General features: G+C 41.4%; 1 protein-coding gene across 1 annotated transcript; it reads right to left on the bottom strand.

The window, feature by feature from the left end:
- Positions 1–4,499: 4,499 nt before the first annotated feature.
- rbbp6 (retinoblastoma binding protein 6) lies at positions 4,500–24,290 on the bottom strand. Its single transcript, XM_061700343.1, is given in 22 exon segments — positions 4,500–5,788; positions 5,852–5,985; positions 7,192–7,303; positions 7,583–8,523; positions 8,525–8,869; positions 8,871–9,654; positions 10,106–10,216; positions 10,320–10,619; positions 10,694–10,718; positions 10,836–10,869; positions 11,947–12,049; positions 12,398–12,450; positions 12,545–12,703; positions 13,853–13,956; positions 15,153–15,325; positions 15,412–15,548; positions 15,965–16,061; positions 16,151–16,233; positions 16,362–16,406; positions 20,026–20,074; positions 20,825–20,930; positions 23,613–24,290. Coding segments are annotated over 22 exon segments (4,920 nt in total). The 5' UTR covers positions 23,779–24,290; the 3' UTR covers positions 4,500–4,929.
- Positions 24,291–25,889: the final 1,599 nt, after the last annotated feature.

Genomic DNA, 25,889 nt, shown 5'->3' with positions numbered 1-25,889 from the left:
TGTGAACAGCCAGTGGGTCCTCTTGGCAGAGCGAGAGAGCGAGAGAGAGAGAGAGAGAGAGAGAGAGTGAGTGAGTGAGTGAGAGACTGAGAGCGAGCGAGAGAGAGAGAGAGAGCGAGCACTTGCACTTGAATGAATGACAAAAGACAAGTGGGATGATGTGACAGGAAGTGTAAGCAGACATCAGATGAAAAGGGAATGTCATTGAACAACAACAACAAAACGTAATTGAGCAGAAGTCTCATCAAGCTGATTAGATTCATTTGATTCATTTGCAGATGAATATTTCATCCATGTTATGCATTTCGCCCCTACTGACCTTGGTTAACTTTCTCCTGTACGTCAACACACACTGATCCAACCCCCCTCCCCTTGCTCCACATCAACTGTGTGTCTGCTCACAATGTTCTTGGACATGGGGGGGAGGTGTGTGTTAGATTGCCCTGGCACTTTGCCAGTCTCCCTGTCTCTCATTACCACTGTGTGCGCGTGCACACGGCTGGGGCTCGGCAGTGTGTCGGGCATAACCATGGCAACTTAAGAGCAGGTTCCAGATCATGTACATTTCTACACAGTGGTGCAATGGCATACCCCCCGTCTCTCTCTCTCTCTCAGACACTCACTCACACACACACACACAGTTTGACTAACTAGTCAGTCATAGGACACATATAGAAACAAACAACCATTCAATTTACACCGTCACTGAGTGGGAATTGAACCCACGCTCACCTTCAGTGACTAATCAATTAAAAATTATTTTTAATATATTATGCAATATTGCCTGTGATCGGATGGCAACCAGTCCGTGCTTTACCTCGCCTCTCACCCAAAGTCAGCTGGCATCGGACCCAGCTCACCCATGACCCTATTAAGGCCAAGCTTTATAGAAAACGGATGCATGTATATGTGACCAGTAAATAGTTTTTCTGTACAATAAATACAAATTGTACAATAGTTTTCTTTATCCGTTTGCCACATTTTCCTGAATGTTATGATTTCAAAACTAGTTATCCATAAATTTCGTGGTAAATCTGGAATACAGTAGCAATTGTCCAATAAAAGGATGACAAGTTTAAATGTTTATGCTTCACAGACCTGCACCCAGAAATTAACCATAACTACAGTAGTGCATCCCACGATGAACAAACAACTTTCAACTGTACATTTAAAACAATGAATGTGCCTGTATTGAGAACATGAACGTGGAACTTTTTCTTAAAATATAATTAAAAAAAAAAAAAAAAAAAAAAAGGCATTTTTCATTTTAAATTAATCCCTAACAACTTCAGACAAAAGACAAATGTACCTGTAAAGGTGTCCAGGGTATGAATCATTTTAGACTTTATTGTAAAATGTGGATAACACAATTGTGAATGAGTTAAATTTTAAGTACGCACATGTATATTGATCTGAATGTGTGTGCGCTTTTACAGTCGATGCCTGCATGACTTATTCATGAGAGCGTAGAGTTACACTTTGCCCACACACACTCAGACACAGACAGACAGACACCCATCATTACTCACAATTATTTCAGACTTTAATGTACCATGAACTATGTGACATATTATGTACTATTAATGTAACGTATTGTGGCCACTGGCCAGGAGAGTTTTTTTTTTTAAATGGAAGAAAATCCCATTTTCAAGAGGGCAGCTGCAATGCCATTTCATTCACAGATATAGGCAACGTGTGTTGATTGGGAGAGTGAGATGAGAAAGGTGCATCTTAAGTAAGAAAGTGGAAGGTGTGAGTCACAGTGCTCACTCACTTGTGTGAGTCACAAGTGAGTGAGCACTGTGGCCAGAGGGAGACATGAGGTCACATGTAGTGTGATCTCATGATCTCTGTGACGAGTGTGTAAAAGAGGACGAGAAAACGATTTGTTTAAGCTCATATTTAGGAGCGAGTCGGTCATTAAAATATTTTTTTTTAAAATGTGGTTGATGATAAAAATATTGTTTTGTATACATGGAGTTGTATCCCAGAACAACAGCACACAGACAACCAGCCATACATACTCAAATTCACACCTATGGACAATTTAGTTAACAATGAACCTTGTGTGTTTTTGGAATGTGGGAGTACCTGACAAAAGCCCACACACGTATGGGGAGAACATGCAAACTCCACTCAGGAGGCTCGAGCAGAGATTCAAACCCATGACCTCTCAACTGTGAGTAACCAGTAGTACACCGTGCAGCCAGGCTCCAAATTATATTACAGCATTTTAAGTCATTTGAATGAAGAAGTATTAAATGTATTGTTTAAATCCTGGAACCCTTATGTCAATTTAAAATCATGCATGATTTGCATGATCAAATAATTGTCGTGGCATGAATCAGGATGGCCTTGCTTTTGTTGTGATGACAACAATCCAATTTACATAATACCCTAAACACCCCTCTGACCCACCCTGTCCATATCTTAATGACCCTTCAATTGTCACCACGGTCATGCAAATGAAACAGAATGCACACTCAGCCAGCATAGATGACAATGGAAATTTGACATCTAACTCACAACACATAAGTGGGAATGAGTGGCATCATGTGAATGAGTCAAAACACACAGATATTTGCGGCTTCTCCTATACACAATCTAAATAACCTAGATGTGATATCAACAATTTAAGATCCTTTTGTCTGGGAGGAAGTTTACCCAAACAAGCACATTAGTGACAGCAAATTACATTTTGTTTCTTTCAGCCATTTTATTTTGAAATGCTTTTTTTTTTTTTTTTACATCCAATTGGAATAGCAGCTCCAAAAACCACACTTCCCTGAATACATTTTTAAAAACTATTTCACTGCATTACTTCTATAAAAGGTTTGTAATGTACTAGCTTTCAATAGGTGCCTATTTTTAACAATGACTCAATTTTTCTTTTGTTGGTTCATTGCAAATGAAAGTAAGTTTGTACAAATATAATTTACACCAGAATGGAGTTAATAATTTCTCGTACAACTATAGATGCAATACAGTTCCTCCCCACAAATTAAAATACTGGTGGATATTTTTGGGGAGCTTCTTTTACTCACTAATAAAAAAAAAAAATCATCTATTTTTTTGTTTTGTTTTTTTGCTCATGCCAAAGAAAGTTGCTTTGGCGCCATCTTGGTACCAAGGAACTATGTTTAAGGGAGTTGAGGAGCTTCATTTAGACAAAAATAGCACTTTACTGCCATCGTGTGGCATCTATAGGCAATCAAACCTTAGATTCAAACCCCAAACCTCAGAACTGTAAAAACAAATGTAACCACTACCCACCATGCTGTCCAGTGAAGATTCATTCATTCACCCATCTTCCGTTCTGCTTATCCTCACTAGGGTCGTGGGTGTTCTGGAGCCTATCCCAGCCATCTCCGAGCGAGAAGCGAGGTACACTCTGAACTGGTCGCCAGCCAATCGCAGGGCACATACAAACAAACAATCATTCACTCTCACATTCACACCTACGGGCAATTTTGAGTCTTCAATTAACCTACCCTGCATGTTTTTGGGATGTGGGAGGAAACCGGAGTACCCAGAAAAAAACCATGCAGGCATGGGGGGAACATGCGAACTCCACACAGGCGGGGCCGGGATTTGAACCCCAGTCCTCAGGACTGTGAGGCAGATGTGCTAACCAGTCGTCATCATGCCGCTCCAGTGAACATACTCCGCAAATTTCTCTCCTCGCGTTTAGACACATACGGAGTGATTCATTCGAAAGGTTAATTTTCCACGTGGATCTCACACCACACCACCAAACAAAAATGTCACAAAAAGCATGAATACTGAAATTATGATCTCGTCTCAGCTTTTCCACGTGGATAAAATAAACAGGCATCTGGCACCAGCATGGCAGCACAAATAACTCAGTTTAACCAGGCAATGTTGGCAGAATGCCCTGGAGTGTATGCACACATAAGACACAAAGGAAAAGCGGAAATCACATGGTTGAAAGGGAGGCACACGGGAGGAAAGCAAAAATGGGGACTAACAGGGAAATGAGGACAACAAACGCGTACCTCAGTCCTGATCCCCACTACACGCAAGAACAGAAGAGAGTTTGATCTTGCTTGCTGCATGCTTCACCTGTCTGTCTGCTGCCTGTCTGGTGTCAATGTCTTTGAGGGACATGGCCTTTAATAACCCCAAACACAGACAAGACACACGCTACTAGTTAAAAGAAAGCAGAAATACAAAAATATATGTATACTTAGACTTTGATTTCAATGGCATCAGTGGGAATACATACCTGCACCATCCAATGAAATACCATACGCAAGCTGTAACAATTCTGTTTTAATTGACTGTCAGAGGTATTCACAATATTTACAATAAACTTATTGTTGTGATTGTGGTGTATCGTTTAACGAGAATTCACATGCTAAGTAAGGCACCCAAATATTGGAAACAGCAGTGCAGTGCAGGTTTTTCCTATTTCTCTCCAACAGTCATTAACGTGAAGAAGAAGAAGAGGGGGGGAAAAAAACCCAGACACATTTCAATGCATATGTAATTATTATTTTTATTTCCTGCAAAACAGGAAGAAACAAACATTTCTCTGGCAACTCCTAACCTATTAGCAGCATGTCATTTATTTTGAAATTAAATTTACAAAAACCAGCAACAGAGGTTCAATTAATAATAAATTATCACAATAAATTAATCACAAATCCCATTCAGCGCAATTCTCTGAGCACTACTACTAAGTGTGAGTCAAATTAAATAAACCTGTAACATTTTCCAGCTTCAGCAATATCTAAAGAATAAAGTGTTTTTCTTTTGCATTTCGCTCATTTTCATTATTGGATGACCCTGATCCAATCTTAACATGATAAAGAGGAAAATAACCTAATCCTATCAGGCACTTTTTTGTGTGAGGAAAAAAGGAACGGAAGCGGCATTCCTCTTCAGTGAGAGTGATCATGTTTCTCTTCAGTGAGAGTGATCATGTTTCTTGGACTTTTTGTGTTTCCTCTCTAGTTCTTCTAGGTCTGTGTCTCCGTGTCGTTTGTCCTTGTGCTTTTTTGGCCTCCTTTCATGCTCACTCTTCGTCACGCTGCTGCTGCTGTGACTGGAGGGCTTCTCTCCTCTGGCTCGCTCCGGTTTTGCCTCGTGTGTACTGTGCTGAGCTGCTTCTCTCTCAGGCTCCGGCTCCTTTGCCGCTCGGTCGTGTTGGCTTTCTTTTAACAGCTTTTCCAGCTTGTACCTTTTCCATAGCTCCTCTCTGCTCTGGGGTCTCACCTTGAGAGTGGTTCTGTCTGAGTGTTTGTAGGGGGATGGTGCATGGGGCTTGGCTTCACGCTGATTCTTGGACACCAAGATGACCTGAGGCGCATCAGAGGGCTTTAATGCCAGACTAGACCTGCTAGACTCTGGAGGTCTTTGCTGCTTTCCAATGAGTTGTACGTGGTAAGGGAGAGAATTATTTTTGTTGCTGGATTTACTCTCTGTATTGTCACTATCGTGATACTGGTAGATGTGGTCAGGATCCTCTGTTGTGCTTGATTGTATATCCAGTATTGCGCATAGCTTTTTGATACACTCACTGTGATGGACTGTATGACTTTCCTTGCTTGCATCTGTCTTGACCTCCTGTTCTCTGCCCTTCCTGTCAGAATGATGTGATGTCAAGGATGACTGGAGGTTTGGTAGGATCAGCAGCTCCTGTTCTGCGTCTTTTGCCTTATTGCTTACTTTCTTGTCCTCCTCGCCCTTCCATTCTTTCTCATGATCTTGTGGTCTGTCGGCGCCAACGTTTCCCTCCATCTCAGTGTCACTTATGTATTGGCCTCTAGGGAGAGCCAGACAAGAGTTTCTCTCCCTGTTTTCCTCACCTGTCTGCATTTCATCTGACCTTTGACTCTCTTCCTCATCCTGTCCATGAGCTTCCAGTTGGCCTGGTGTCACTGGTGGTGGAGGCGGTGCTACTGGAAGAACCTCCTGTTCATCCTCTTCAGGGTCCTTTTTGTCCAATATGGAAAGAGGTGGCTGAGAAAGAGAGAAAGGCTATGACTCAATCATTTGTTAGAGACTTTTATAGGACACTGACAGAGGAACACCTTGACATCACAGACCTCTGCTTAGGCTTAAATATTTGTCAAATGCAAAATAAATGATTCAATGCGGTACATACATACTAACAATTGGGATGAATCTGTACAATTTTTACCCCCTCCCAGAGCCACAGCAAAGGCCAGATTCTCCAATGTATCTGAAAGATTATCCTGTGGTGTGGGATGTGTTTTTTCCTGCCCGAGCTCCTCAGAAAACGATCAGGGCCGACAATCGTAAATGTTAAAGCATGTTCAACATTTACAATCACATATCCGTAACGTGTGTGGCGCGCTGTGTTGGTCATCTTGAGTACACCATACTAAGAAAAGAAAAGCACACACATACTAAGAAAAGTAAGCACACACTTAGCCCTTTTTTCTCTGAGGTCTCTCACATTGAAAAAAAGCGATTTGATGTCCGCAATTACTGTAATTTTCAAACTTTGATGCATTCATGATTTCATCATTAGTTTTCTTCCATTTCTAGTAGTGTATCTATAAAAGTGAATGGAGTAAATTTACAGCCACAGGGCACAGGCAATCTCTATTAAGATTAGGGTGGGTAACTGCTGGCGGCACGGTGGACGACGACTGGTTAGAGCGTCAGCCTCACAGTTCTGAGGACCCGGGTTCAATCCCCGGCCCCACCTGTGTGGAGTTTGCATGTTCTCCCCGTGCCTGCGTGGGTTTTCTCCGGGCGCTCCGGTTTCCTCCCACATCCCAAAAACATGCGTGAATTGGAGACTCTAAATTGTCCGTAGGTGTGACTGTGAGTGCGAATGGTTGTTTGTTTGTATGTGCCCTGCGATTGGCTGGCAACCAGTTCAGGGTGTACCCCGTCTCCTGCCCGATGATAGCTGGGATAGGCTCCAGCACGCCCGCGATTCTAGTGAGGAGAAGCGGCTCAGAAAATGGATGGATGGATGGGTAACTGCTCAACTCTACTGCATTGATATTATTTAACATGGTTGTTTTTATAATCCACATGTTTTTACTTTAATATTTATCACTGCACTTAGGGTCATTTAAGAGATAATTTGTTTTTCAATTCTCTATAAATAACAAACCTATATAAAGACATAGTCATAAACTGAGGTAGCTCACAAACAAACATTGAACATTAGGAGTCACACACACGTACAAATTCAAGTGTGTCCTCTTCACTGTGCTTGTGCTCCCGTGGAGGTGTTGTTACCTCGATTATCCTCTCCAGAGACTCCTCACCTTCCCTGCGGTCCACCATGGAATTGTTGCTGTTTGCCAAAGTAAAGGAGCAGCACAGAAGCAAGAAAATACATCAAGGGATCAAGATCTTGGAAAATTTTTGAAATAAATACTCATTTAATTGCAGTGTGGTTTATTCCACAATTCAACAGTCTAACACAGTAATCAAGAGACGATTACATATGTCAGAACAGCACTCTGACACTATTTTGGATTTAAAAACGTAATTGATATAAAACTGAAGTTATCTGATTTCAACACAGCATTATGTGATGAAAAGGCAGGTAAGAAAATAAGGGATTCCTTACCAGACACTCTCCATTGTAATGTTTGGCCTCTCACTGGTATGTGACATCATCACAGAGGCAGTGTCTTCATCACTCATCTTCACTCCCACCACTAGCTCTTGTTTTGGCTTCAACTCTTCGGGCAGCTCTTCGCCATTTTCCTCTTCTGTCATCATCTTTTCAGTAGTACCAACTGACTTGTCTTTTGCTCTTTCATCATTTGTCACGCTGTCATCCTCCTCAATCTCCTTTACACCCCCCCTTTCTTTTCCGATGTCATGTTTTACGCTCTCATCTTCCTCATTCTCCTTCACAATCTGCCGCTCTTTTTCTCCGTCCTCATTTGTCACTTTCCTATCCTCCCCATTCTCCTTCATAATCTGCCTCTCTTTTTCTCTGTCATCATTTGTCACTCTCTCATCCTCATTCTCCTCCAATATCTGCCTCTGTTTTTCTTCATCATCATTTGTCACTCTCTCATCCCCCTCATTCTCCTTCACAATCCCTCTCTCTTTTCTTCCGTCATCATTTTTCATGCTCTTATCTTCCTCATTCTCCTTCACATTCTGCCTCTCGTCCTCTTTTTTGGATTCTGTCCCGTCTACCTCGTCTGCTCCCCGAAGCTCTCGAAGTCCAGTTGCTTGCTGCTTTGCAGTTCTTGGAATTTCTGCCTCTAACTTCTCACCATTTTCTTTCGCATCACTCCTCTCTGAACGAGACCATTCCCGTATTGCTGTCTTCTCTTCAGGTCTCTTCCCATCCAGGTTGATGTTGATGCTAATCTTCTTCTGTGGTTTCACCTGCATTCCTTCCTCCCAGATGTTTTTCACTCTGGGAGACAGTGGTTCCTTTTGCTTTTTCTTCTGCTCCTGTTGCTTTTCTTTGTCAACAGTGTGAGAACATTCACCCTTGGGGATTTCAAGGTTGGTTTGTATGTACCCACTTCTTTCAGTTGTTACGCTATGACTTTCATTTTTTTTCCTCCTCGCATGCTCCTTCACCCTTTGTCTGGGACTTCGAAGCTTTGTAGACTCCAGGGTGTGTGCCTTTTTCCACTTTGTGAGCCTTCTCCCTGGACTTGACCTTCTGACGCCTTTCTTCATCCAGCCGCCGAGAGATGGAATCTTTGCCTTTTTTAAATTTACTTTCACTTTCTGCTCTCTGTTGTTTTTCTCTCTCATTTTTATTTGATGTGAGTGGATTTTGGACAGATTCAAAGGCATCTCTGTCTGGCAATGAGTCGCTGCAAGTATTACGATGCCTCCTTTTGTCCTCCTTGCCTTTTGGGCGTGCAGCATCAGTGGAACACTGTGTTGTCTTCTGGGACTTCATCATACTTCCTCATTCTCTCCTGTTCAGATTTGAGGGCAGGAAGCTGTTCTGAATTTGCAGTTGCTTCATGCTTACGGCCATCCTTCTTCGCGCTCCCCCTGTGAGGGGTGGTATTCTCGGACGGTGGCGAGCGAGCGTAGCTGCAGACACTCGAAGATCGAGAAGGAGGGGAGCGACCCTCGCTGGAAGACTGAGAGTGACTGGAGCGACTGTCGCTGGACGATTGAGATGGAGGGGAGAGGGGGTGCGTCAAAGTCCTGCGCGTATGTTGGAGATGAGTGAACGAGTCTAACTTGTGGCTTGTGTGGTTCTCTGCTTGGTCCGCCCATGGTGGATTTGGGGGAGGAGGGAGAGAGAGGAGGGAAGGCGGCAATCGGTGGTAGTGGCTGACATAAGTGCTGAAATACTTCTCATACCACTCTTTGTATTGTTTTTTCCATTGCTGGTAGAAATCATTATTTGTGTCCTGGCTACTAGTTGGTTCATTAGCATAACACTGCCCTGAAGAGCCTTCAGCTTGTCTGGAAGAAGCTGGTGAGTGTTCAGCTCGTCTCCTGGATTTGTAGCTTCTGTGAGAGGACTTTTTGTTGTGATGGCGTTTTTTCCGGTGAGCTGACTGCGACGTAGAATGAGAACCCTCCCGGGGTGAAGATGATGAAGATGCCGTGGGTGAGTGGGACCTCTTGTAACCGTAGCTATAGGAGTGTGAGGGATTTGTGCGGGTGTGTGGGACTCTACGATGAGAGTATGGTGACCTGGGCCTAAAAAGAGAATAAACATAAATTATTGTTCTTTGTCTGAAAATGATAAAGTCACTACAAGCAATAGCAACCAAGTTGATATTTCCAAAAAGAAAAAAAGACTACCCATGCCTAGACGTAGATCATACTGTATCCCACTGGGTATATACAGCGACTGAAATAAGTATTTAACACGTCTTATATACTTCCAAAGGTGCTATTGACCTGAAAATAGCACCTTTGGAAATATATTTAATGAGAAAAATGGTGACGTTAAATACTTATTTCAGCCGCTGTATATAATGTACCAAAAAAGTGCAACAAAATAATGAGGGTCCAATAATATGGTCATGCATAGATTCCACAACATGATGACCACTGTCACAATGTGATGAAATCGAAATAATGTATAACACTATAATACTATTAGATAGTTTTTGCAGTCACAAGAACCTCTCTGTAAAAGCAATACCTTGATCTGCCATGGGATCTTGAGCGGGACCGACTGGACTGGCTTGATGAGCGAGAAGATTTGGACTTAGAACGAGAGGAGCGTCTGAAGGTGGATCGTGTACTAGGAGACCTAAAGGAGGCACAGTTACACACAATTGTATGAATATTTAAGATGCGCCAATAAAGAAATTAGAAAAATTTTCAAGGGTCTGCTTAATGCACATTTTATTTACCTTTCCCTCCTGTGTCTATGATGGCTGGACCAGTCCCTCTGGTTGAGAGGAGGGATGGAGGGGGAGGAAGAGGAGATGATGGGAGGGAGGGGGGCACCCTGAGGGTTTGGGTGAGTCCAATTGGGTAGGGCCACTGGGTGTCCCGGTGGGGGTCTTGGATACTGCTGAGCTGGAGGGAATGAGTGGAAGTGGTGGCTGGGGAAGAAAGGTGGAGGAGCAGGTGGCTGGGAGGATGAAGAGGGAGGAAGGTGCTGGATTTCAGTTGTAACTCCCATGGGAAAAACCGAGGATGAGAAGGAACTGTGGGAAAGATACACAAGTTTTGAAACTGTAGATAGAGTCATCATGACCACATACACACAAACCTTGCTGACCTGTGCAAGCTGGTTGGTGTTTGACCTTTAAATTGAGGGAGGGGGAAAAAAAACAACAGGTCATTGTCATATAGTATATTGAATTAATAACATTCATTAATGCTTGTTGATGTTGATCAGCATGGGTTAAACATTTGCTCACCTAAGGAGGATTTCTGTACTGGGTCATTGTGAACCTGATAAGAGACAAATGACAAATGACTGAAAATTATACATTTGGGGACTAAAAGTAGACATATGCAGATTTTTTCGCAATTTAAAACAGTTCCCATGTGTCAAAAAAAGTCTGCCAGAGGCTTTTGTCAAAATACCCAAAGGAGAAAGTATTTTAGACTTTTTAATTTTTTTACAGCCACTGTGGTCATTTTAGAGGTGACTCAGTCAGCCCTCATCCTGCCCGATATAATGCTGGGCCAAAGATGAGCTCTGCCTTTGTGGAATGATGACCAGCGTCTACTCTTAAGCATTGAATGTGAGCTGCGGCCCGACTGCTTGCTTCTACTTGTTGAAACAGAGCCCGCAGTAGGGAATAAAAGCATTTTTACTCGTGGAGGCTGCAATTTACGTGTATGTAGTTCATGGACACATCGCCAAACACAAACACCCCCAAGGTCTCCGGCACTGCCACCTTGCTGACATTAACGGCCACCAAAGTAAGTGTCTAACGCAACGAACTCTGTCAGCAAACACTAATCTGTGCGTTCAACAGAAATATATGCAACTCTACTTACTTTACCTGAAGTCACCACTGACTAATTTAACCAAATACCCTCAGCCACCAGACACACACTTAAAGCAAGTGCCTATCAGGATCAAGATTCCATTGAATTGGCAATCGTGGCTGCAGCATTTGTTCACCAAGTCTAAGAATTTCACTCTACACATGATTAATGTAGTGGCGTGGTGCATGACATCGACAAACACAAAAACCCTCCATCCTCAAGTAGACGTGTTAGCTAACCATCATAACTTATCTGCAGAAGGTAATGATGTTTATGCTGTTAGCTAACACTAATCCGCCCCAACACTGCAACTCTGCTGAGCTTTTGTCAAGCGCGTCATAAGGCTTCTTTTTCTCTGGAACTTAAACTAGCCTGGCTGATCACATCATTGGTTGTTTAATTTCACACTTTATGGGTGTACAGGCTCATCAGAGACAACTATTTGGATACCAGACAAACAGTCTCTTTAAATGCCCTCATTAATGTATATGTTAAGAAGCGGTATTTGTACGTGCATTTGTTTGTCCTCACCAGTATCATTGGCTGTGATGGAACAGCTGTGGGGTCTTTGTTTAAGAAAGCCACAGAAGGTATATCAGCCACTGAATCATCTTGTGTTTTTACTTCAGCTTCACTGTGTAAAAAGAATATATTGTATTTATAAATACAGTATCAGCTTCTTACTCTGAAATCCAGTCGGTGACACCATACAGAAGAATAAAGAAAACCGACATACAGAGGGGTTTGCTATGTGACAGAAGACAACATGAAGGTGCCTTTGAGGAAAAATCTGTGTGAAGTATACATTTACAGAGTGCAATGCATAATTGTAGAGAAAGTATATAGCCAAGTGGATAAAGCAAGTTCTTTTAGGTACAACAATAAAAGCTCTTAAGCTGTTACTATTGAAAACTTCATATTACATCATTCCACAGTTTTCTCACAATGTTCTAATACTATGAACAATAATTTGGATACGTACACACAAGGTGGTAGGCTGGAAGCAGGATGAGCCCCAGACTCGTGAACATCAGTCTATGGACATTGTGAGATGGATTACAGTAGAGATGAGAACAATATTAGGGACACGTTTAGTGTAACTACTGAAACATGTCAAAAAGAGGTTGACCTGCTGACTGGGGGTGGACTGCTGGATCTTCTGTTGTTGGACAGTCAAAGGAGTAGGAACAGGGATTGGTGTTGGTGTTGCAGTGAGTGACTGAGGGATCCCAGACTTTCTTATCAAATTCCTGGTGTCACCTTTCTCTTTCTTAAAGTTATTTACAGCCTGTGTGATAGACAAAAAGTGAATAGGGAATAAAATAATTGAAACGTTTCTAGTGTGACAGTGTGGATCAAATAAGTTACAGTGGAACTGCCAAAGTCTAATGCCCTAAAAGTACTCTGGAAAAATGTCTTAAAAGCAAATCTCTCAAAGAGGAGAAGTGTAATGATAACCATAGAACATATTGCAGCATAACGGAATAGTCTGACAAAACAATTAATTGAATACCAATTATACCAATATAATTTTATCACGCAGATGCCAACATACCATCAATTTTCTATACCAGGATAGTGTCAGGGTTAGCTGGAGCCTATCCCAGCTGACTAGGTTCACTACACAATGGACTGGTTGCCAGCCAATCACAGGAAACATATGGAAACAGACAACTATACACGCAGGCACACATCAGGTGAGTGAACCACTCACTATACCATCAGTGACTGGCATACTACACCACTTTACATACATACATAAATAAAGCCAATGCCACTAGGTGACAGTATTGCTCGGCAAACACCTTCTTACCTCTTGATCTGGCTTCTTCCAAGGGTGAATCGTTTAAGTATAGTGTTTAACCTCTCTATAGACTTTCATAACCAGTGTGAATAAATGACAAAATGTTTATTAGGTTTTTTTTTTTGTCCTTTTTTATAAACAACCTGGTGGACGACGACTGGTTAGAGCGTCAGCCTCACAGTTCTGAGGACCCGGGTTCAATCCCCGGTCCCGCCTGTGTGGAGTTTGCATGTTCTCCCCATGCCTGCGTGGGTTTTCTCCGGGGACTTCGGTTTCCTCCCACATCCCAAAAACATGCATTCATCGGAGACTCTGAATTGCCCGCAGGTGTCAATGTGAGTGCAAATGGTTGTTTGTTTGTATGTGCCCTGCGATTGGCTGGCAACCAGTTCAGGGTGTAACCCCACCTCCTGCCAGATGACAGCTGGAATAGGCTCCAGCACACCCGCTACCCTAGTGAGGAGAAGCGGCTCAGAAAATGGATGGATGGATGGATAAACAACTTGGAAATCAACCAGCATCATGGAATGGACTGCATTCAAGTTGGGAGGTTACATTATTGTAACCCCTTCTTTAAAAATATTCATGACATACCCTCCAACAATGATCATCACCATCCCTCTGCTACTTTACCTGACGGAGGAATTTATTGGCTATCAATGTGTCAGGGGAGACATCAGCTTGGTTACAGGTGGGACAGATGTGTCCTTCTGAGTCCAGCAAGGCCGTACGAATACCTGTACAAAGGAGAATAACAAGTAGTATGTTCATCACTACCGAAAAATTACTGCACAGCTTTGTGTTTCAATGTCACAAGGTTTCCAGTCATTAAGAATTGAAGACAGTGTAACTGACCCTTGACAAGTCAGAGTGATACTTGGGAAATGATGCTAGGTTAGTAAATATCAACTTATTGCATTTAGGCATGTAGACATCCTCAACACCACTCCAGTCTGATGAGAACAACAAATAAAGGGGACAGTCCTCTTTCCCAAGCTCGAGGGGATCATCAAGTTTTGAAGACCAGGACAACATCAAGATGGCCATGATCATGGAGCTGGAGAGGATCCCGGAAGAATCCTTCCAGGCATGGCTGAGAAGGCTGAGAATATGTGTTAGACTCCAAGGGAGTACTTCACAGGGAAAATCTAGTTCGGATTTGAAATTAATCTTTTGGGACAACAGTTCTGGAAGGTTTGTTACACATCTTATTTCCAGCCCCTTGTTCAGTCATTGCCAGTAAGAATGACCATACCTTTGAAGGCAAAGCGTGCCCAGGTCCAAGGTGAGCCTAAGGGCCTTTTCACACCGCAGTTGTTCAGTGGGAAAGGTCTGTGGGGCAGCAAGTAAGAACGATGGCACCCCAGTGCGACCATTGTTTTATGATGGAGGAGGTGATGAGCAGCAGCAGAACAAATGAAATTGAGGAGGTGACGAGCAGCAGCAAAACAAAGGAAATGGATGTATCCTAAACTAATTTTATGGCAGGATCTCAGTGTTTAAGCTTGTTTGTGAGCTAGAGTTCCACAAAGAGCACTTTGAGGTGTATTTCAGGCTGATCACGGAGCAGTTTGAAAGCATCCTGCAGAGACGTCTCAGTATATAATTTTTCTGTTGTCCCAAAACTCGATTGTGATACACTACATTTATTATGACTTCGTCCATTTTCACTGTGCCATTTACAGTACAAAACTGCCAAGAAAGCACTCCGCCAGCCCCTCTCCCATTGGAGGCGCTTTCTGAACTCCCAGTGATGCCCCTCTCGAATAGAATATATTTTTCTATTCAAGGTCGCATTGTGTCAACCACCCTCTGCACTTGCTGCCCCGTGACACGGCATTCTGTGGTCCCGCCCCCTCAGCACATACACAGTGAATGGGAAAGTCAACGCCACACTAGGCGGTACTTCAGTGTATGTCTCTCAGTTACTCACACTCGTCACAATAACTGTTTCCACAGCAGGGTATGACTACCGAATCCACAAGCAGGTCATGACAGATCAGACATTGGAGCTCCTCAGGTACAGGGATTTTCTCATCCACTGGCTCACACTCTTCTTGGTGCAAAAATGGATGCTTCTCTTTCTTGCCGATGGCGTACGCCTGACTATGGATACATAGTGAAACAGACACAAACAATGCCTATTTGCTCTTTTCCTCTTCCTGGGTACGGATTTAACCAGATACACTCACGCGTCAATGGCAGGAATTGCAAAACGCCCGCAGTTAGTCATCATAGCTCCCTTAATGTTGGGGTCATCCACCTCCACCATGAAGGAGCGAGGAATGCCTGTGCTCTTCTTTATCTTTGGCGCATCGAAATTTTTATCCTGCCGGCACAAACAAGTGATGCTTAATTGCCAACCATTGCTTTGGTTCATGTCAATATTTAAAGCTGCTTTTTAAAAGTTCCTTCACCACACTCCCAAAGCCCAGTTGTACAGGCTTCTAATATGATTTACAGCCAACTCTCCAACTCAAATACTGCAAATGGCAATACAGTGCATACTTGCAGTTCGGCAACCACAAATTCACTTATTCGCAGATGTTTTGTTCAAATTTGTCTTTGTTTTTTTTTTCTTTTGCGTGTGGGATTTAAAAAAAAACATCCAGTGCAATTATAATGGCCTTCAATTAGTCACGGGTTTTTGCTGTTCAGGGTCCGGCCCAGTCCCTTTCTCCCACAAATAGCGGGAGTCCACTGTAATTAAAATCTGATCAAGTAAATAGAATGTCTTGCTCATACCCCAGTAGATGGACATTTCCTGATATGATGTCCAGTGTTTCCACAGCGATAACAGGTGTAGTTGGCAGGGAGAATCCCACCAAACTTTTTGTTGTAACTAGATATGATTGAAGTATATGAACAGTTCGTTGTATTACCATGAACATAACATTGAATAAAGACGAGGAAAATGGGAGCATAACTCACGTCATGGGGTTGTACGAGGACTGGTTCATTACCACTTTGATCTTATCCTCTTCTGACACATCAGCAGCTGCCAGGTTCACCATCTGCATTGAGAGGAAGGGTTTGTGTGCCCAATAGAAACTACACATTTAAAAACTGCACATTTCTTCTCAACAAACAATCCAGGTATGAAGATGAGTGATAGGGTAAATATGGGTAAATTACAGCATACCTTGGCGAATAAAGGCAGGGTTTTAGAAGAACTGTTGTCATCCATCTGTTAGAATTGAACACAAATCCATTTCACTGAAAAACCCCAAATTTAGACAAACTTAGGCCCTTCTGAGTAGAGAAAAGCACATACGTATATGATAAATCTTGATGCAGAAATATGTGTGCGCTCACTTGTGGTAATGTAGTATGACTTTCGTCTATGGTGAAACACCTTTATATGGGAAATAAACATTACCACAGTCGTCTCATTCCAGGACTTATCTTGCTACTGCGCACTCTGACACCCTGAAAACTACAAGTTCAAATAGTGGTTCTTTACCTAACGTTACCTGAAAGGTATCTGGTTACACCATATCTGTTACTGCTCTGGATTTTCCCCTCAATACATGTGTAAGATTAAAATAAATCGTACTTTGAAGGCCAAAACCCATTTTTACACTTTCAACAAGGCTAAGATGACTGGTGGTGATGGTTAATGCCACTGGTGTCATACTGGGAGACATTTCTAATATTACAACATTTGTTTACCTTAAACAAAGCTTAAAGTATTAGAATCCTCTGTATGATGATGCCGTGCATTTCTATGCCAACTCAAACTACACCCACAATAATACACATTGTTATATTAATGCTTCTATTAAAGAAATTTAAACTAAGAAGCACATTTGGAATTATATAAATTCCAGAACCAATCAAATGTTTTGGATGCATTTAAATGACTAAAGATGGATCTGAGTCTTCACTGTTTAACATGTACTATGAAAATTACTTGTCTTTGAAAATAATTTTATGCAAACTTCGATTCAAAGCCAAATATTCAATTATACAAATATGAACATGATACTATTTGGCTGCAAATGCTTTTTCTTCACACATTTGTGGACTGACAGTTTTCCTGTCTTTGAACAGCAGCACAATGAATGTTAAATGGGGTGCTGACTTTCAGCTTTAATGGGTCAGCGTATTCACATACTGTGTGACAAGCATGGGATTTGTGTCCCAACAATAGAGCAGGACAATGGTGTCCAACGGGATTCCACCTAAAAGTTGAATGACCATCATTGCATAGGCCAGACACAGGACGTAAGCATTTGCTGAGTAGCGACCCACTAAAAAAAAAAACATGAAACAAGTCAAGAAAATATCCCAGAATAGTCATCAGCAAACAATGATATTAAACAACCTAACTTTTGCTAGCTTGGTTATGTATTGTTGTTATTGAAGTCCAGTGGTGTCATTTACAAAAAGCGCATTGCCTCTACTAATAACATATTTTGAAATATTTCATTATTTTACTGCTAAGACAACTCAAGAAATTACCTGCAATAATCATCTGAACTGTATTACAGTATCAGTACAAGATTGTTTTTTTTCTTTCCATCAAAATAGAAACAAAATGGCTGGCTATCCGAACCAAGGATGGTTGAAGCTAATTTGAACAGCTGACAACATGCAGTGACTCAATTGAAATCAAACACAGTACATTGGGAAGCTTCATCAGAACACCTTTATTGGAAGAAAAACAGAAGAAGCTTTAATATTGTCCAAACGGAATCAATGTGCTAAGGAGAGAGGCAGACACTTCTCCTACTGAGAAATCAGAGAGAAAATCAAGTCAGGTCAGTAAGCAAGTAAAAGCTTAGTAAGAAGCATTTGTTGTTCATTTATAGGAAACTGTAGGACGAAACTACATGAAACTAACCTGTTATCAGTCTTCTCTCATTTTTATAGAGTAATCAAAACCCTACTTGATAGGACTGACTTAACAGTTTAAGACAACTTATTTTACAGTAGGGAAGGAATAATCCTTTGTATTTTATTTTTGGTAAAGCCAAAAGTTTCTGGAAAAGAGTTAAAACATGGCGTTACAATATATCAACTCCATTTAAAAAAACAAGATATTTTCTTTATATAAGAGTTTAATATTAATCCAAAATTGACTTGCAGCTTTGGAGGCGAGCCTGCTGACTGACACCAGATGCAGCATGGTGAAGCAACAGTTTGCTTTTTATCAGCCATCAATAACTGCCTGCCGGATAAAATTTGATCCGCCCTGGGCGAACTTCGCACTCCTTTATATGCAGTGAGCCTGAAAACAGCGACAGGCTATACATACACTTTTATTCAAATTAACTTCCAGAAAGAAGATGTAAAGAAGTGTTTCCAGTGACTGGAACCTTATCTGTAACAGACAGATTCTCTCCAATTGCCTGTTTATTGTTCAATGTCAAATCATTTAGAAAAAAAAAACATATTTCTTTAAATTGCGGTTATTTACTCAACTGCAATGGGCATCAGGCATTTATTTTATTTGAGAGGTTACCTTTGTATATGGGTGGAGCTATGCAGCAGTCTTTAGATTGGTTGACTTAGTCTAACTGCAATGCAATGTGTAATTTAAAAAGTATTTTCCATTCATGTGTTCTATTATATTGTTTGGGGGAAGACCAACTAGTGTTACCTGTTTGTTTCTGCACCATCACTTATAATAGACCATTATGTCTAAACATGATCTGTTCTCAAGTTATGTTGTCTTTTTAAATTTGCACTTATTGTAAGACTATGTATAGACACAGTCACTGATGGTGTAGTGGAACACTCGCCTGACTTTGGTGCAGGCAGCGTGGGTTCAGTTCCTACTCAGTGACTGTATGAATGTGAGTGCGAATGGTTGTCCGTGTCTATATGTGCCCTGCGACTGACTGGCTACCAGTTCAGGGTGTAGTCTGCCTTTCGCCCGAAGTCAGCTGGGATAGGCTCCAGCGCCCCGCGACCCTAACCAGGATAAGCGGTGTTGAAAATGGATGGATGTATAGAAACCAACCAGCCACAACATTATGTCTAGTTACACAGTCTAGTGAGATACAATGAACGGGATGTATAAAATATTTTGCCTTTACAAAAGTTAATAATGCTTGGTATTGATTGACACTGTCAGAATAGTGCTCATTTAATAATGTTTATGAATGCAGTTTGTAGTGGTGTAGCATTGCACTGGATCATAATCAGAAGCGTGTCTAATATTTTGAGTACGTAAACGTTATAAAAGTGTCTAAAATATTGACAAAATATGAAGATGGCAATAATCAAGCTTTTGCATAATTTCCTTTGTAAAGGAAAACTATTTGATACAGCGCTTACATTGGACCTCACAAAGTGCACGCAGACAGATATTGTATGAAGTGATTTTTGTTTCTCTCAACCCAGTTCTCATGGCCAGGTTTGTTTAAAGTTTGAATGATATTTCATTTAAAAAGGCTTTCTGTGCCACACAACACTACATTTTGTTGAATTATCTGGTGAGTTGCACACTTTCCTGCTGTTGTGATGTCACGTGCAGTGTAGCGTACCAAACCGTGCCCATGTGAACCTAACGGTAAAAGCTACCGAGGAGCGACAGCTGTTATTTTTTTCCTGCAGGATAAATAAGGAGGCCTTTATTTGAGGTTTGACATGTATTTATGTGGATGAGGCAGCGATTAATTGGGGCATGGTCTCTACTATTTGTGTATATATGTAATGATGTATTTTAGTTCTTCAAGCTCAAGCAGTTCCTTTTACCTCCTTTCAAACATGACTTAGCTCATAGTCAAATTTGACTGAGATTAGGTTTGGTGCTCAGTGGCTGTGTGGCAGAAGAGTGTGTAGGTTTGGTTACATACTGCTTTGATGGCTCCAGTGGAGAAGTGGCAGTGGGCATCAGAGCGCTCACTACAACATGAAAAAACAAACATGTTACTTAGGTTGATGATTAAAGACATGTTACTTTGAATGTGAAAACGCATTGTTGGGTGACTTTTTTTTTTTTTTTTTTTAAATCAGGCACCATTTTTAACAGGTGGCGCAACATTAAATACCATTCTGGCAATATTTTTTTCTACACATTACCGTAATAAGGTTCCTGACTAACATGGCAGCAACACCTTGTGATCATAAATATACAATTTGTTAGTTATTCGGAACAAGCTGCACCAGAATAACCTTGGCTAATAGGCCACACATGCTTCAAATCTATAGAAAAATAAATTAGCTGATACAAACAAACAAAACAAAACATTTCATCTTGTTCCTTTTTCCCCCCCCCTTTTTCGACTGGACCTCCAGGAAGAAGCGCTTCCTCTTGGTTGCATATTAATGCTGAAATCTCTTACCTAAATTATTATGTTAACACTTTACTCTAATGTAAAAACATACATGGTACAACAGCGAGGCCAGTCCTCTGACCACCAGATTATCAGTGATGTCTTTTGCTACTCTCCAAGTATGAAAAAATCCCCACAACAATGCTGCCTCCAGACTGTTTCAGTGAGCTCTTTTGCTACTCTCCAAGTAGGAACCCCCCCACAACCATGCCAAGTTCCCTTTCAAAGCCTGCCAGATGTATGTAATGTCAACCATCATGTTTAACCTTCTGCAAGCAAGACGGAATTTACTATATTTTATATAACTGTTGACACTTACGTGTTTTGAGTCTTTTTGAAAGAGAAACTCTTGACTCTCATATTTGGCACCCTCCTGACAATCACTGACGAGCCTTTGGGGATGAGCCCTTCCTCATTTGTGTACTCTGAGAAGTAAAAGTAAGGCTTTAAAGCAGTTCCAGAATAAATTTTGGGAAAAAAAACAGCTTTTTTTTTTTTTTTGCCTTACATTGCGTTTCCTGCAGACATGATACAATAGTTTGCTTTTACAGAGTTGGGTCTGTTATAAGTCCCTACAATATCAAACACCTTGACAAAATTATTGTTTCTAAAAGTAAACTCTTAAGATGCAGTTTTGAAAAAAGATGGTTTTATTTCAACTTCTACAAGTTTTATTTCAACATCTATAATTTCAATTATTTAATTAAAAATAGCCAGCATACGCAAGTACAAAGAGGATAAATTGATTACTGTATTTCATTAATCAAATACCATTAAGATGAGCATTTTGTAAAAAGATATCTGCTCCTTAATTTTGGGAATTCCCACATCAAAGATGTGACTGAAACAAACCTGTAAAGTTGTAATGACTTTGCAGCATCACGTTAGTCAGGTTCTTCTGATGTCAAAACCTATTCTGTTCAGAGCCTCCAAGGGGGGTATTTGCCTGGAATCTGGGGTTTTTAACCTATTGTTATGCTGAATTAAGCACCTTTGCAAACCTCTCAATTTATTTCTGTCACACCAACTTTGCTTATTTGCACTCTGCTGTTAAAATTTTGTAAAATAATCTTGTGTGATATAGGTACTTTGGGCCAGTGTTTTATCGAGCCAAGGCACATATTTTACTATATTGTACAGTAAACTGAAATAATATTTGTTTGCCTGTCGAAGGCATTTCCCATTACATGTTAGCATTAAGCTAGAAGACATGCAAAGTTACGCAGTGGTTTTAAATGCACAATTCCCTTTGTTTTATATTTACTTGGACAGTAAACTTCAACTGGGAGTGGCAAAAAAAACCAGCTTGAAGCCTCTTTTTTGAAGAATTGCTCACTAATTTTATCTGCCAAACTGCTGTTTGTTGTGAAGTGAGTTGAGTTCACTGCCACCATACAGTCCTCGTAGTTTAAGTCTTTGCTTGCATGTCAAAGCCCAAAAATACATACAATAATAATTTTTAAAATTAAATTAAAAACGTCCGAACTACAGCTTGAATCTCAAAACACTCGTAAATTGAGTCACTTTTATCTCAACGCACCACCGTTTCACTCAGGGCAGACTTCGTTGACTGTTAATTGCTCTTGAGGGGGCGGCACAGTGACGACTGGTTAGCACATCTGCCTCACAGTTCTGAGGGCCTGCGTTTAAATCCGGCCTTGCCTGTGTGGCGTTTGCATGTTCTCCCCGTGCCTGTGTGGGGTTTCTCTGGGTACTCCCGTTTCCTCCCACATCCCAAAAATATGCTGTGATGATGATGATCATGTGTCTGTGCATGAGTGAATGAAGACTATAAATTGGCCGTAGGTGTGAATTTTTGTATGTGTGTCCTGGCATTGGCTGGCAACCAGTTCAGGGTGTACCCCGCATCTCGCCCAGAGTCATCTGAAATAGACACCATCACGCCCGTGACCCTAGTGGGGATATGCGGTACGGAAAATGGATGGATGGTCTTGAGGGGCCCCTAATGGTCGCCGGTCATGGGTGTTTAGTTCGCGTATGCCTTGGGCTGGTGTCACAGAAAAATCTGCAAGAATTTGTGACCCCCGGAGACAATTTCGCCTTTTGAGGATCGACACTAAAAGAGAAGATTACTTATGTTAACAATGTGAAGTGTCTCAATCATAAATTGTGACCACTATATTCCTCCAGAGATTGGAACACAGCAGACACAATTTATGATGGGGAAACCTACGTTACGCTGTTAAAGAGGAACTAAACCCTTTTCTGTCTTGCAATTATATGTTGTATGTGCCGCCACTAGTCTAGACACGGTATTCTGATTAATATTGCGCTTGTGGAATGATAATTAAACAGATTAATCAGTTTTCATCCATCTCAGGGGGCCGCCATGTTTGGCAATTATCGTCCTCTGCTGTTGACTGAAATTAGCGTCTTTCGCGCTTGCGTTGCGAATATCAAGTCACCAAATCTGGAAAACAGGCAGCACATTCCCCGTGTATGTTGCGATAACTAGCATAACTATGGTTTGTTCACATGATTGTTTAAACCCAAACTTGCCAAAACATTCTCCAAACCATGTCATCACTGTGTAGTGATGCTAGCTATTGTAAAATACATGAGGTGGTCGCTGTTTCCCGGGTTTGGTCATGTGACGTTCGCAACGCAAGTGCCAGAGACTTTGCGAAGTTGATTTCAGGCGACAGCAGAGAGATATATTGCCAAAGATGGCGGCCCCCTGCGATGGATGTAAATTAATGAGTTAATCTGTTTAATTCTTACTCCACAAACCCCTATTAATCAGTATATCGTGTTTAGACTAGTGGGGTCACATGCAATAAATTGCAAATGATTATTTTCCAATTTTAGTTGCCCTTTAAAGCAAGTTTATTTTCTCTTTTTGCTGTCGAACTCTCAAAACACACACCACGGATAACAAATTCTAACGGATCGCAGGTTTTTCCTTAACACCCTTTGCTTTGATCCAACGCTGACGGAGCACTTTTGGGATTTTAAACGCATCACTGATCTTGACCCACCAGACAGCTGGCAACGCCGGACCACGTGTTTTCTTAGCCGCCTACAAGATGTGAAACAACAAGTAAAAAACACAAAAACGTCCACACCTCACACTAACGTCGCGTTACCTTCTTTGGTTTGCGCGTCGGTAATCTGCAGGTCGCAGTCGCCGGCTCGCAGCCTCTCCCTGCCCATGATCTGCTCCTTTAGGTCCGTCAGCGTGACGTGCGGCCCGTCAAACACCACCGTGGCGTAGCTGAGTTTGGAGGAGAATTTATAATGTATATGAGTCATGTTGCTACTAAGCAGTCGCTTCAACCTCACAGACAGGAAACCCCCCCCACGCGTGCTCGTAAATTAGCCTAGCTAAAGTTAGCTGCCCGGAGCTTCACTTGTTCCTTGCTAACAAGTGCCTGGCAAAGTAGACATTAAGGCATGGCATCTTCCAAGCCACGGTAGAACCCCAGCAGAGAGTTAAGGCGAGGCTGAGTCAGTCGCTTTCGAGTCCAATTTGTGCTTTCGACGCTCTAAATGTGGCTCTCGAGACGAGTTGCTGGCTGACAAACTACCAGCTGTTTCGAAAGGCGACAGCTCGTCAGCAAAGAGCCGGTTGATGCTGCGTTCAAGTCAGCCCCGAACACGTAGGCGTTATAGAGAACGTCCTTCTCTGATAAGGCGCAGATTAAAGACGTCGGCCAAATTGTACGCTCTGATACCACAAATATTTAAAAGACACATAAAATCTTGTTATTATTCTCAAACTCATTGAAATGTTAAATCAAGGTTAGTCGTAGCTTCGAACGCATAACGTTCCTTTATGTATATTAAAAAAATGTAAACCGAGATGAATGACTTGCACGTTTTGAATACAAATGCTATAATGTATCCACATCATAAAATAAATTGTGACGTTAGAGCCAAGTTATGCCGACACATGACGCTGATGTGAATATATGGTGAATATACGATGATTATTCCCATAACATCGAAAGCAGCACATGTAGTTTCAGTCAGAGGAGCACGTGTTTGCAAGAGACAAGTAATGAGGAAAAGCAAATCATTTACGGGACAAACTTTAATTACGTAATACATTTATTTTGGCCACATTATTAATTGGATTTTTTTTTTTAAAGGTCTCAAATATTTTGCAATCCCGTTAAAATACCCGGAAGAAATATATAATCTTCTCATCTTGTATTTGCGTCATCAAAATGGAAATACAGTACGGTGTTTTGCAATTCAGTTTTTGTTGATCTATGTTTTACTCATTTTAAATCATCCTCTGGAGGGAGACAAAACACTATTTATCATGTGCCCATGTGAGTTGCTCTGCACTGCAGTGGTTGTGTGAGCTGAGGGCCATTTGTAGGCCCTAAACCAAGATAACATGGCTCCAAAGCGTCGAATAGCTGTCGGAATTATGAAATCTAATCTAATCTATCTATCTATCTATCTATCTATCTATCTATCTATCTATCTATCTATCTATCTATCTATCTATCTATCTATCTATCTATCTATCTATCTATCTATCTATCTATCTATCTATCTATCTATCTATCTATCTATCTATCTATCTATCTATCTATCTCTCTCTCTCTCTCTCTCTCTCTATATATATCCCACCTCTCGCCAAAGTCAGCTGGGATGGGCTCGAGCACACCTGCCACCCTAACAAGGATAAGCATAATAGAAAACTGATGAATGGATAAATGAAAGGACACCCTGAACAAGCTTTGTTGAATTCAGTTTTGGAACCAGATGAAGAATATTGCATTAAGTGTTGGTTCAAAATAATTTCATTCACAGCAAGACTGCTTAAAAATAGGCCCACTACTTTACCTTCTATGGAGGGAACCAAGGACTGAGTTATGCTGGAGGCAGCTGTCGCCAAGTCGCCACAAAGCATACGTGAGCTCCCATAAAAGCAGTAAATTCATCAATCTGTGTCGAACAACCGACATGGCTTGGGTTCACTCCACTTAAGTATGTGGGATAATCTCTGATAGTGTAATGGTTCACTTACTTGACTTCCATGCAGGCAACGTAGTTTCAGTTCCCTCTCATTGAGAGTGTGATTGTGAATAGTTGTATCGTGTCTGTATGGATAGTTATCTGGTAATGCCGGTGGTATAAATTATTATTATTATTTTTTGACAGTTGTGCAAAAAGATGCAGAGTCCTCTAGCACTTAGAGCAGTTCCAATGACTAATCTCGCAATAGTCCGGTGCAATGACCATTTTCTTTCCAGTGTCGAAAAGCTTGGTCTCAGTTGCAGGTCATTGGTTTTGCAATAGGACAAAGACTCAAAACTAAACTATCCATCCATCCATCCATTTTCTGAGCCGCTTCTCCTCACTAGGGTCGCGGGCGTGCTGGAGCCTATCCCAGCTATCATCGGGCA

This window comes from Phycodurus eques, chromosome 16, assembly GCF_024500275.1.
Source record: "Phycodurus eques isolate BA_2022a chromosome 16, UOR_Pequ_1.1, whole genome shotgun sequence".
Lineage (NCBI taxonomy): Eukaryota > Metazoa > Chordata > Actinopteri > Syngnathiformes > Syngnathidae > Phycodurus > Phycodurus eques.
This window is presented reverse-complemented; position numbering and strand designations above follow the sequence as displayed.